This window comes from Spermophilus citellus, assembly GCF_964194105.1.
Source record: "Spermophilus citellus genome assembly, chromosome: 6".
NCBI classification, from domain to species: Eukaryota; Metazoa; Chordata; class Mammalia; order Rodentia; family Sciuridae; genus Spermophilus; species Spermophilus citellus.
In genome coordinates, this window is record NC_138187.1 from 5572471 (window position 1) to 5585926 (window position 13456).

Below are 13456 nucleotides of genomic sequence, written 5' to 3' on the forward strand. Positions count from 1 at the left end.
CCAGGGAGCAGACGGTGGGCTCATCCTGTTTGGCCGTGAGCAAGCTGCTGCTTCATCTGTCTGAGGTGCCAGGGACAGAAGCAGAGCCCATGCAGCCCAAATGAAACTACACTTGTGGCAGGAAGGACCCAGAATAAGGGGCTGGCATGTCCCCATGGCTGCCCCTGGTCCCTGGCTTAAAGCCACCCTGGGTGAATGAGGTCTGTACCTTTCCTGGGCCCTGCCACCCCACCCAGCCAGTCCCACGGGCCAGGTTTGCTTTGCGGTGGAAACATTTCCTTAGCAGCTGCCGTACTCAGCAGCGGCCCACAGGCCCACAAAGGTGCCTCTGATGGGGCTGCTGAGGGCGGCCGCCTCGCCATGGCTGCTTCCTAATGGAGCCCAGGCCTACAGGAAATCCACCTGGGCTGCTGCTACCGCCACTGCTGCCTTAGGAGGAAGGGCCCCACCCAGGCCCACAGCCACCTCCTCTGCCACATGACTTACACCGCCTGCCTCCTCCTCTGCGTGCCAGAGCCCTCAGCAGCCACTAATTGAATCCAGAGCCTCGCGTGGCCAGGCCCGACTCTATGTTGACATCAACACCCCAAGCCTCTGGGCCTGGCTGTGCTTCCTTCTTACTGCTGGGGTGAGGCTAAGGACCAGGGCTGTGACCTGTGGGTGGACACTGGTATGGGGCCTCTGGGAGGCTTGCTCCAGCTTTTGCTGGGCTCCTCACTGCCCTGGGACCCACTGCCCCTCACCCTCTGAGGGTAACAGGAAGAGATGGTGTACATCCGTCACTGTCCCCAAGCTGCCTTGGGGACAAGGCAAACCTGGCCCGTGGGACTGGCTGGGGTGGCAGGGAAGAGATGGTGTACATCCGTCACTGTCCCAAACCCAGTCCGGGCTACAGCTCTCCTACACGTCCCTGGCTCTGCCCCCATCTCAACCTGCAGTTTTGGGAGTTTTAGAGTAGCTGAGTACATCCCCAGTGCAGGGGGCAAAGGGCCCCCATGGAGCCACCAAGCCTAGTGCCATCTGTAAGCCAGACAGCCCTTTCGGCCCCGTCTCTGACCTGCTCCTAACAGCTCTGGCTGGCCCCCTCCCTCTGCACCCATCAGGATTCTGGCCTTGGCTCTCCACCCTCCCTCTACCGGTACCAAAACCCTCTTCACAGCTGGATCGGAGGGCAGAACAGGACTTCCCAGAAGAGCCTGTGGGACTGTGGGGAGGAGCTGGGGCCACACATACCACCTGGTCTCAGGACCAGACAGCCATGAGACCTGGAATAAGACAGCTTAAGGCACCCCCTCCCTGGAGGTCAGATGGTGAACTGCCCATGAGACCTGCCCCTGAGCAGGGGATGACCTCCCCTGGGTCTCTCTGGGCCCCATATCTGCCACAAGCATCTCTCAGACTCAGGTACTATAGTTCCTGCTGGCAGAAAACTGGATCTGGCTAGGATGAGGCTGCTCCAACTGGTTCCCTTTCCCAAAGACAGGTGGCCCTACCCCTGCCTGGGTCTCATTCACTCCTGGCCGGGCTGCCCTTCTGGCAAGACCCTCTGTGGCAGCCCTTGAAGCCCAGACCTGATGCCCTGTGGGGAGATGTCTGCAGCCTCCCACAGAGGCTAGCCTTCCCATCCACCCTGAACCCAAACTGTGTATCCCAGGCCAAGCCTGAGAAGCACTTACTTCATTTTGTCTTTTATTTTTTACAAAAGGCCTTCATATCATCGTTTGTCTTATAAAAACCAAAGTCCTTGTCTCTGAGTTTGAAAAACATTTTCCCAGCATAAATGGGAAAGGATTGCTTATAAATACACTTTAAAAAATGAAACAACAGAAGCAAGTCCACATGTCCCCAGAGCACCTTCCTTTCCAGTTTCCTGTGTTCCTGTGCTGCTGGGGCCACAGGGCCCATCCCCACCCATGTTCTTTCTGAGGGCTTCCTTCACTGGCCCCCAGTCTCCTTGGGTTGGGTGAGCCCAGCAGGGCCCCAGCCGCATTACCAGCACACGGCAGAGCCTGCCAGGCCCCAGGATTGCACATTGAATAGGTGGGGCAGATGCCAACCTTATAAGCACTCAGGCGAGGGGGCTATCAAAGCTCATTACCTGGGCCACAGCAACTCACAGAAGAGATCAAGGCAGAGAGGGGCAGGGACTAGGAGTGGTCACATAGCCCTACCCAGCACGTGTCCCCGGGATATGCACTGAGAACTTTCTTGTGTGGCAGCAGAGGGTGCTGGCTGAGAACTCAGCCCATGGCTCTCCCTGAAGCTTAGATATAGGGTTTTGCAGGGAGGGCACCTTGGAGGCTGGGCCCTGGGTAGCCCATGAGCAGCACCTCGCACTCAGGCCCACCTGGCAGGGCCTCCCCAGCACCCTCAGTTGCCTTGGGGCCTGGCTCCAAAGGGGCCTTGACACCTTCTAGCTCCAGGGGCCCTGCCCCTGGTCCCACCTGGCCCTTGCCCTGAGCCATGGCTGCTGCCCGTCCCCTCCGCACACAGTAGGCTGCCCCTGCAGCAGCCAGCACAGCCAGGAGCACAGCAGCCAAGGCAGGTGCAATAAGAAGTGGCAGGTTGCCCTCTCGGGCCTGGGTGACTGGGGCATGGTTGGAGCGGACAGCCGGAGGAGTGCGGGCCTCCCCACAGGCCTCTCTGCCTTCAGGTACCCGCCCAGCCCCCAAGGGTGTGACGCAGATGGCGTAGGTGGCGTTGGGTCGAAGCTGGGTGACCGTGTACTCTGTGAGTGAGGCAGGAAGTCGCAGAGTCACCAGCCGCTTGTCAGGGCCTGACAGGTTGCGGTAGGTGAGGCGGAGGCTCCTGAGCTGCAGCGCACTGCCCTGCAGGTAGCGCTGCAGTCCCACACGCAGGGAGGTGGGGCTCACTGGCTCAATGCCAAGGGGCAGGGGTTGGGGGGGCCCTGGTGTGTCAGGTGTGGGGCTGGACTGCGGCCCCTGCCCCACTTGGCTCTCACAGTACAAGCCCGTGAAGCCCACAGGGCACAGGCACTCCAGGTGCTGCCTTGGTCCTAGCTGGCAGGTGCCCCCGTTGAGGCAGGTAGATGCAGGGCAGTCCTGGGCCCGGGAAGCAGGCCCTTTGGTTGGCAGGGCAGTGGATGGTGGGCTGGGGGCCTTGGTGGCTGGCTCAGTCAGGCTCAGCCAGGTAGGAGCCAAGCTGGAAGGTAAGAGTGTGGGCTCCCCCACTACTGGTCTTGTGGTAGGGGCTGTGGCAGTGGTGGTGGTGGCTGGGCAGCCAAAGTCAGCATAGTCGAGCTCCAGGAGCAGTCGGCCAGCATTCTTTGGTGGAAAATGGCAGCGTGTCTCTTCAGGGCTGGCCAGTGTGATGTGGCTGTCACGTACCCAGGGGCCGAACCAGCTCAAGGGGCACACGCAGTTGAAGGGATTGCGGGCAGCTGCCAGGAGCCGCAGTCGGGGGAAGAGGCCTGCAAGGTCACTTGGCAGGGCCTGCAGGCTCAGGTTGCTTAGGTCCAGCTCCTGCAGGGCGGCCAGGCCAGCCAGGTCCTTAGGCCGCAGCTGGGCAATGCGGGTGTTGCCAGCCAGCCGCAGTCGTGTCAGGCCCCGCAGGACTCGGATCACAGGAGGAACGTGTTCTAGCTGGTTGTCAGACACATCCAGGTCATGCAAGTTGCGTAGGTGGCCAAAGAGCCCCTCGTCCAGTTGCTGCAGCCCCAAGCCAGCCAGCCGCAGTGCCTCCACGTTGGCAGTATCCAGGATCCCGGGCTCCAGGGCCGGGAGGTGGTTGTGGCTGAGGTCAAGCAGAAGCAGGCGGGGCAGGTGCAGTGGGGGCAGTGCCCGCAGCTCGTTGTCCTGCAGCTTGAGCTCCAGGAGGCGATCTAGCGCATCGAAGGCGCCCGGCTGGATGTGGCGGATGCGGTTCTTGCCCAGGTAGAGGCGCTCAAGGCGCCGCAGACCACGGAAGGTCTCGTTGGTGATCTCACGCAGTTTGTTGGAGGTCAAATCCAGATTGCTGAGGTTGGCGAGTGGTTGAAAGATGCCACCAGGCAGGCTGGTGATTTGGTTCTGTGACAAGTCCAGGAGCTGCAGGCCTGGCAAGCTGGCAAAGCTGCTTGCATCAAGTGTGGTGATGCCGTTCTCAAAGATGTACAGGCCTGCTGTGTCAGGTGGCACGTCTCGGGGCACTGTGGTCCCCTGGCGGGCAGTGCAGAAGACTGTCTGTGGCTGGTTGCACTGACAGCCAGATGGGCACCCCTGCACGCTGGGCCCTGGGACCAGCAGTAGAAGCAGCAGCAGGGGCTGTGGCAGAGGACTCCTGGAGCACATCTTCTGTCCCTGGGAGCAAAGAAGCCATGAGTCAGGGCTGAGAGGTCAGCTACGCCAGGAAGGGCCAGAAGGGATTTCATCACTCCACGCCCCCAAATGCAACAGAGCCCAGTGATTATGAGTCAGGTCCCCCGGCCCGGTTCCTGGCCCATCCCCATCACTCCCATACCATGTGACCTTATCTTTTTTTTGCACTAGGGAGTGAACCCAGGGGCACTTTACCACCAAGCAACATCCCCATCTCTCTTAGTTTTTATTTTTGAGACAGTCGCTGGGGTTATAGGTGTGTTCCACTGTGCCTATCTGACCTTACAGTTATGTTGGCTGTTGTGAGCATTCGGTAAGCTGATGTGTGCAGATGAGCACAGGGACTGAGGGCCACTGAGTACCCAGTGACCATGTACTCTTCCTCCTCCTGAACCCAGATCTCCTACCTCTTCCTACCTATGGTAGAAAAAGGGAAGAATCAGGGAAGGAGAGAGAATTGTGTGTCATGGAGTGGCAGTCCTTCCCAGCAGCATCTGGGAGAGACTGGGCAGGCAGACAGCCCAGGCGCGTAAGCAGAGAAGCTGGCTGCCCCAGGCTGCTGGCCCCTGGGCCACGTTCTTCATCCCTCCCTCCTCCAAGACCGCAGCAGGAAGACTTCACATGGAAACTATGGGATTGGTGTTTTTCCATTTGTGCAGTCAGACCTGCCCAGGACAGGGGCTTTGGGCTGCCACGATGTGGCTAGGGGGAAAGTTCCTGGAGGAGGGGCAAGCTGGCTGCAGTCCTTGGCAGGTGTCTGCTTGTCCCAGGGAAATGGGGAAGCAGGGAGCCTGCCTCTGCAGACCCATTTCCAGACCAGGACAGAACTAGAGGTAAAGGGCCGCTGAGGTCGAGTGGGGGGCACTGGTGTGAGGTGGGCACAGAGGCAATGCCAGGCTGTACTGAAGCCCCAGGTTCACTCCTCTCATGGTCCTCCAGGTCTGCTCTGGGCATGACACTGAGAATAGTGGGCAGGAGCACCCCTCAGCAGTGGCAGTGTGCAGCCACTTCAGGGGAAGCTGCTCTTACCACTCCCAAAGGGACAAGAGGAAAGGGGGCCCTCAGAGGTGCCAGGAGGTCTGAGCTGTAGCCCAAGGGCTTAAGGGTCTGCCCCTGGGACAGGGTCCACACCTTCTATCTTTTTTTTTTTTTTTTAGTTGTAGTTGTACACAATACTTTTTTATTTATTTGTATGTGGTGCTGAGGTTTGGACCCAGGGCCCCACACATGCTAGGCAAACGCTCCACCACTGAGCTACACTCAGCTCCAATGGTGTTCTTTTTTTTTTTTAATCTTTTTTTGGAACTTGGGGCTGAACCCAGGACTTTGTAAATGCAAGGCAAACACTTTGCCACTGAGCTACATCCCAGCCCAGTCCACACCCTCTAGATGAAGGATGTCGTGTCTTGACTCTTGCTCCTAACTAGAACAGCTGAGACAAGATGGTCCACAGCTTGCCCCCTTCCCCCATAATGTAGGCTCCCAGAACAGCCTGGAGCCATATCCAGGCATGGACCTCATACCATGGGTGCCTCTGAGACTTCTGAGTCTCATCTGGAGTGCCAGCCTCTCCCCCAGAGGCAGTCCTGCCAGGGTCAGCACCTGCCTGATGCTCACTCACACACGAGCCTTTTGTGCTGGAGCTGGGCCTCTCCTTCTCTCATGTGGCCAAAGCAGGTAACAGGACCCCCCCACCCAGCCTGCCTGCCCCAGGCTGTGGGGAGGAGCCCATCCACGAGCTCCCCGTCATCCAGGCCATGGCCCCTGGACTGTAAGAAGGAAAAGGAGTCATCCCAGGCTACGTGAGTCAGGTCCTTAGGCTCTTAGGCCAGCTCTAGGTGAAGGGGAAGCCCTTATCACCCGAGTTGGTCCTGTCGGCCCTGCTCATCTGCAGTGTCCCTTTGCTAGGGAAGTCATCTCCCCAAGGAGCTTCTAGCTGGGAGCCCCTCACTAGTTAGCAATGATGAAGGCCCTTCAGAGCCCAGCTGTGAAAGCCTTCCCCAACTCCCTTGAGTGCCCCCATGGTGTGACCTAAGGCCCTGTGTGCCGCACCCCCAACCCTGTCCCCCTCTTGAGACCTGCTCCACCCTTGCTGACTCAGGATGATGAGTGGGGCCTAACCTCCAGATGTGGGCCATGAGTGGCCCCCCAACGGGGCATACATGTGGGGGGTGAGGTGCCGCCCCCTGAATCAACCCTCCCAGAGGGGCCAGGCTGGGGTCAGGTGGGAGGGGACCCTACACGTGGCCAGCCTGGCCACACTGCTGCTTCAGCTCCCTGTGGGCCTCCTATAAGGTCATGGTTAAGATTTCTCACTCCTGGCAGGCAGCTCTATGCTGAGATGTCCAAGCTGTGAGGCCACAGACAGCAGCTAGACTCTTGTACCCACATTTTTCCTGTATCTACCTCGGACATCTCAGGGCTGCAGAGGATAGGTGCATGTGGAGCACTTAGCACTGAGTGTCCAGACTGGCTTTCAGGAGCTTGGAGCATGGCCAGGGAGGAGGGGGAACAGCTGTGGGCTCTGGGCTTCCTAATCTGTTGGGCTTTTAATCAGCAGTCATTGGGTCTGGCTACAAGATGGCCACCTGGCTTGACAGGTGACAAGAAGGTGCATTTCAATTGGTGGAGAGATAGTAAGCTCAGAACAGGAGGGACCAAGGAGACCTAGCAAGCAGTAGTTAACTGCTTCCTGTTCCCCAAACATGCAGGGCTGAGTTCCTTTGCCAGAGTCCCTGCTCTACCAGGCAAGGGGAAACAGGAGTTTGCACTGGGGCCTTGGAAAACTCCACATTTTCCAAGCTGTGGTCTCATGGCCAGGGGGCTCCACCATGGGGTTCCTGGCACCAAGAGCAGATGGGGAAGGAACCTGGAGAGGGCAAAGGCTGACTGTGGAGGGGACAGGTGCAGAGCAGCATGAGACAGAGTTCAGGCCCAAATTCTGGTGAAGTAGATCCCCAAATCCTTTCATGACTGTGAGTTTCAGTCACTCACTTGCAGAGCCAGCATAAGCATCTCTGTCTCCTTTACCCTCTGGAGCATTGCTCTGTTTGTTTTGTTGTACTGGGGATTAATCTAGGGGTGCTTTACCAGTCCTTTTTATTTTTTGAGACTGGGTCTCTCAATGTGCTCAAACTTGCAGTCATCCTGCTTGAGATTAAATGCTGAGATTACAGGTTTGAGTTGCTGGGATTACCGTCTTGTGCCTTTGTCCACTTGCTTGTGCCTTTGTCCACTTGCTTGTGCCTTTGTCCACTTGCGGGTGGGGATGGAGGCATCTCCTGGGGTCTCTGCCGCCCTGTGCTATCCAGTGATTACAGCCCTGGCCTGCGCTTTGAAATCTGATCTGCCAAGCTGAGGCAGGGTAGGGAAACCTTTCCCTCTGCTAAGGGTGGGGGAGGGTTCTGGAACAACCCTGAGCTCTAGGGTGCTGTGAGGAAGGGAGGGCTACAGTGAGGTCCCCGGCTTCATGACACCATGACTGGGTGTCAAGGTTCCACCACTTTTCTTTGTCCTCAGCACTTATCAGGTGGTCGGTGAACATTAGTTGTCAAGGGTGTTACCTGTATGCATGGAGTCCTGCCCACCCCACTAGGGGGCAAGTTTCCTGCAGGAGCACACTGTGTATCTTTATGCCAACAGGAGGTCCCCGGACCCAGGTTCAAGGCCTCCACAGCAAGGCTGCCTCCACTGTCAGGATGGTGGGAAGTGTGGTGGAGTGTTCTTAGTTTTAGAAATGGGAATGGGGGTGAGCTGTCCCTTGGCCAGCCCCCTGCTGCTATGACCTCTGGGAGGGGCTCTATGAGTAAGAAAGACTAAAGGCACCCTGAGGGACCCAGAACGCTCCTCTCAATGAGTGTGCGACACACTTGTGGGCAACCACTTACATGCAGGGACGGGCACATGGGTGGGGTAGAGTCTAGGCATTTGGGTGACCACATCAGCCCTGAAGCTGGTACACCACACTGCTCCTGGGGAAGGCCATGTACCCAACTGGGCAGAGGACATTTGGACAGACTGACAGATGACAGAACTCACACTCCCCCTCCTCTTGTGCCAGATGCTTCAGAGAAGGTGTGGGGGATGGGTGCGTCTAATCTGACCCCATGGCTCTGGACTCTTGGCTCCTGGTGCTGGCCCGCCTGGGCCTGGGCTCTGCACTGCAGGCCAGGCCTGGCAGCAGCCCAGCCCCAGGAGTCTGCCACCCCCGCCCCTCCTCCCCAGGCAGGCGGGACTATTCTGGCAGCCGCCAAAACGGCTGGCTCCGGTTTCGCTGACGTGTCTGTGTCCAAGAAGGCTTACAGCCCCAGGCCTAAGTTGGGTCCACCCCATCTCCCCTTCTCTGGGACACAGCAGCCCTTGGCCCACAAAGCAGGGCAGAGAGGTCAGGGGTCTCTGATGTGGGTCCTCACACAAAGGGCAGAGGGGCTTGGTTTCCTCAGAGGCTGCTCCTCAGAATGCGACCCCTCTGCCAGGGACTCCCAACCTGGCTCTGTTTATTCGGTCTGCTCTGTGACCTCACTCCAGCTCCCCGACCTCTCTGTGCTTCCATCTCCACCTGTAACCCTTGGGGCTTTTCCACCCCAACTTTTAGGAAGCTTTTAAAAAATTCTGATACCCTGGGCCCATCCAATAAAAAAACCATTAAGTAAGAACTTCTGAAGGTAAGGCCCCAGCAGAGCTGTATTTTAGAAATACAGCTGAGGCGAATCCTCTGCACAGTCATAGGTTTGCAAAGGGGACAGCCAGGGACATCAGCGTGTCTGCCTATGCAGGGAGGAGGTTCTGGATTCCCTCACAGGTGTGGAGTGGCTGGCAGCTGCCCCCCTCCTCCTCTGTACTCAGGAGGCTGGCCTAGCCCCAAGTGGGTGCCTTTAGTGGCAGCATGGGTGACCTGGCAGCTGCCAGACCTGTCAGCCCAGGGCAGGGAGACCAGTGACTAAGACTAGTCCCTGGCTCAAGTGAGCCCTCAGGGTGGCAGGACGTGCCACTTCAGTCAGGAGAGGTGCCACCTGTTAGGCAAGGACACCTGTGGCCCCTGGAGCTATGTGGTGGCTGTGGCCCAACTAGAAATGGGCCAGCCCAGATTCCACTGTTGGCACGTGGCAGATATGATGCTGCTTGGCCCAGACGCTGGGCCTTCTCACCACCCTGTCCCCACCCAAGGAGTAAGGCTCTAACCCAGCAATTAACCCTGAACTTGCTAGAAGAACACTTTAGTCACCAATGGAGGTTGCCAGCCTAAGGTGCCTGGAATCAGAAGGGGTCTTGCCTTTCTCATTCTTGCTGTGTCCTGGGGTTCTTGGCCACATTGGCACAAGCAGCCCTTCCTGGGATCTGGGGACTGCCAATGGGCAGGTGGGCCACAGTCACCAAGCCATAACCCTGCTCCACATGGCTGTCACTGTTGCTCAGTGACTGGGGGCCCAGGGCTAGCAGGGGCCTTGGCCCCTTCTCAGTGCAAGCCAGCTCCCTCCTCCTCCTCCTTAATGAAATCTCTCAGGCAGCCTCCAGGAATGTCTGAGCCTTATTGCATTCCCCAGGAGGAGCCCTGTTGGGGGGGGGGGGCTGTCCCCAGTCTTGGAGAAGAATTGGCCCCTTGCCTTACCCCACCCCCCAAAACTGAGGTGGCCTGAGGGAGCCTCCCCCAGCCTCCTCACACCCAGGGAGGCTGGAATGAGGAAAAGCGGGGGAGGCCTGTGGGCCTGGACAGCCGCTGAGGGCTTGGGGAAAGCAACCCGGCTGCCTCTGGAATGTGGAAACCGATAAAAGGAAGGAGGCTAAGCCCCCGGCTCACCCTCCCCAGTACACACGACTCCCTGAAGCACCTCTGCCCGCCCTGAACACAGCACTGCTGCAGTCACGCGCACAGGCACACACCCACGCCAGATACACACCCACTGGGCCGAGCTCCTACACACACACACACACACACACACACACACACACCCTCCCCCTTCTCCAAGAACTCACGCAAATTCCACAGCAGTGAGGGGAGCTGGTTTTGGCAACACAGAGCTTGGGCTCCCCAGCTCAGGGAGGGGCTCTGAGGGGGATCTGGGGATAGGCACTAAGCCCCTTCCCATGGGCTTGTCTGTGGTTAGGAGTGCCTCTGTGGTCTCCCAGGCCCAGTGCGACCCACTTTCCTGTCCAGGACTGTGCAGCCTAGGGGTGGGGTTAACTTAACCCCACAGGGACTTAACTTGCTTTACCTGGGTCTTGTCCCAGTTCCCCCAGGGATGTAGGGGGGTTAGTAACAGAAGCTGTTGGAATTGTGGATCCATCTCCTATTTGGGCATTGCCCTGGCCCCAGGGCTGCCTGCCAGAGGGGCCTTCAGAGGAGAGCACAGGTCTGAGGCATGTCTGGGGGGCTCCTTGTGCTGAATTCCTCTTCCCCCATTTCCAGAGTCTGGAGCAAGTGATGTTATCTGGATAAATGCCCCAGGACACCAGCCCCCAAGTCATCCCCATCTGACCCACAGGTCTCAGATGGCTGTCCCAATGTGGCTGTCCTTCACCTCCTTGAGGTTGAGGGTGATAGGGGACAGGCAGTGCCCAGGCCTCCAGGCTGGCATGTGTGCTACTGGGTCCTTCCTCCCTGAACTGGGAGAGGCTAGATAATGGTCTGGAGGAGATCCAGCTGGGCTGCTCATTACCAGAGCCCTCTTCCTGCCTCTGACACTGTGTTTACAGAAGCTCCAGGGGCCGATTCCCCTGGGAGAAGACAGTAAACTCAGGGGACTGCTTTCCCATCCCCCCACCAGCCTATCCCAGCTCTGCTGGGCTTTACCAATAGCTGCGCCCCTACTGGACTTCACTTGCCCACTGGGCCAACTCTAACAGTTGCCGGAGAGTGCCAGCCTAGCTACCCTCTGTGCACCCAACAGCCTAGCAGGAATGGACCTTGGAGATTGGTCCATTCCCCAGCCCTAGGGGCTCCTGGCCTGGGAAGGGGCTCTAGATTCTGGTGCCTCTCTGGAGCTTCACCTGCCCTTGGTGTAGAAAGCAAGCAGGGTGGACACCTGGACTCTGAGAGCCTCTTTCAGGGTGCAGACCCCACCCCTGCACCCAAGCAGGAGATGCTGTCAGCAACCCTGGTGTAATAGTTAACAAGGGGCGGTGAGGCAGTGGCTGGCACCAGTCAGCTGGACGGCCAGTGACCACAGGGGACCTCGGCAGTCCTCAAGCCTCAGTGTTGCCAGCCCTGGGGACACAAAAGACTAGGCTGGCTCTAGGCCACTGGGTTCACTGCACAAGCAAAGCCCCTTTCCTGGCAGAGGCAGATGGGGCACCCTGATACCTGGAGCACAAAGGCCCTGGCCAGCCGAAGTCCATCCCCCACCTGGGGGGGGATGGGTCAATAGTTATCTTCAGCCGCCCCCATACTTCTTGAGGGCTGCATATCTGTGGCCCCCAGTTCTGGTGTAAGTGACAAGGCCCTGAGGACCCCAGTCAACCTGCATGCACTGGGGCACTGAACCGTCAGACCCCAGGAATGAAATGTAACCAAAGAATAAGGCTGGGCCATCCCCTGAAAGGGGTTTGATTCATAAAACTGGTCATGCCGGAGGGCCCAGCCGTGGGAGGAGGAAGCGAGGGAGGGGGTGTTTATTTTGTCTGCTAGCAGCCTCGCCGGCCGGTGAACCATACACACTCATGCACCCTGGCCAGCCGTGGGGCTCCTGGAGCCCTGAGACGGCCGGGGGAGGGGCACAGGGAACCCACCCGCCGCGCGCGCCTGGGGCCGCCCAGGTGACAATACGGGGCTGGAAGCCACCGTCCTGCGAAAAAAGTGCGTGTGTGTGCGGCCGTGGTCTGCGCGCGTGCACGGCGAACGTGCGCAGCCAGCCCGGCGCCCCGCGACCCCCAGCTCCGCAGACACTCACCGGAGGCGGCGGCACCCGAGGGAGCCGGCCGGGCCGGGCCGCGGCCTCAATCCTTCGCGGCCGGCCGGGCCCGAGGGGGTCCTAGGTCCGCGCTCCCTGGACCTAGAAGCAGCGGCGTCCGCGTCCTCCAGCCCAGGCTCCGGAGTCGAATCTAGGGGGCGGGTCGCGCTTTAAGGGGCGGGGGCGGGGCCTCTTCCTATTGGTCAGGGCGGGGCCAACGGGGAACACGCCTCCTTTTCGCTGACGGGGTCATTGGCCTGGCCTGGCCCTTTCCCGCCTCCTCCCGACCTGGACGAGGAGGAGAGATCTTTCCTAGACTCAGTGTCAGGGGCCCTCCGCTGGAGTCTACTCCTAGTTTGCTGTATGACACTAGATAGGTTCTGCTTTCTGTGTATAAAGCAAGCAAATACTGATTGTCACCAAGGTTCACAACCCAGATGCCCATGACACCAGGCAGGTGACATATATATAAGAAGCAGACACCAGGACCTGTGGGGGCCAGTGAAGGTCTCAGCCCCTCACGACCAACCCAGCCTGCTAGAGCTAAGGATCCCCCCGCCCCCATTTGGTACCAGGTGTTGGACCCAGGTGCACTTAACCACTAAACCACATCTCCAGCACTTTTTAAATATTTTATTTAGAGACAGGGCCTCCCTAAGTTGCTTGAGGCCTTGTTAAGTTGCTGAGGCTGGCTTTGAACTCCTTATCCTCCTGCCTCAGCCTGCTGAGCCGCTGGCACCACCATGCCCATCTAGCCTTTTTTGTTTTTTGAGACAGGGTCTTGCTAAGTTGCTTAGTGCCTCACTGAGGCTGGCTTTGAACTTGCAATCCTCCTACCTCAGCCTTCTGAGCTGCTGGTATTACAGGTGTGCCACCACCCCTGACCAGAGTTAAGGCTTTTTCTTAATCTTTTTTGTTGTTGTTTATTTATTTATTTATTTTAGTGTGGTGATGGGGATTAAACCCAGGGCCTTATGCATGCTAGGCAAGTGTTTTACCACCAGCTAAGGATTTTTTGAGACTGAAGTCCCGATTTTCAGGTGAACTCTCTGAAAGTGTTGCTGTTGTTAGCTAATTCCAATTTCAAAACCTCCTGGGAAAGCGGTACAAAGCACTTCCAAGAGCATTCTAAGTACAGTCTCTGGTGCTGAGTTTGGGGTCCTTGTGTCCCATTATCAGGGTTTTAAGCATCCGTGGACCCTTTTCCCACAATTTAAGTGAAGGACTGAGACACAGGAAGGGAAGTGGTCATCT

The 13456-nt window shown here is 58.2% G+C and overlaps 2 protein-coding genes across 4 annotated transcripts in view; one reads left to right on the plus strand and one right to left on the minus strand.

Moving 5' to 3' along the window:
• LOC308651700 (mitochondrial import inner membrane translocase subunit TIM16) overlaps positions 1 to 13456 on the plus strand; it is a gene marked incomplete at its 5' end in the record, with an annotated part of 66297 nt that overhangs the window by 30915 nt on the left and 21926 nt on the right. The window lies entirely within an intron of this gene.
• Positions 1677 to 12803, minus strand: VASN (vasorin). The gene is made up of 2 exons (XM_081299123.1): positions 12203 to 12803; positions 1677 to 4298 (listed from the first exon to the last, which is right to left on the minus strand). Exon 2 carries the CDS (start codon positions 4287 to 4289, stop codon positions 2265 to 2267), a length of 2025 nt encoding a protein of 674 aa, XP_081155249.1. The 5' UTR covers positions 4290 to 4298; positions 12203 to 12803; the 3' UTR covers positions 1677 to 2264.

Coding starts and splice junctions, on each gene's coding strand:
- VASN (XM_081299123.1), bottom strand. CDS start 4,289: ATGTGCTCCAGGAGTCCTCTGCCACAGCCCCTGCTGCTGCTTCTACTG.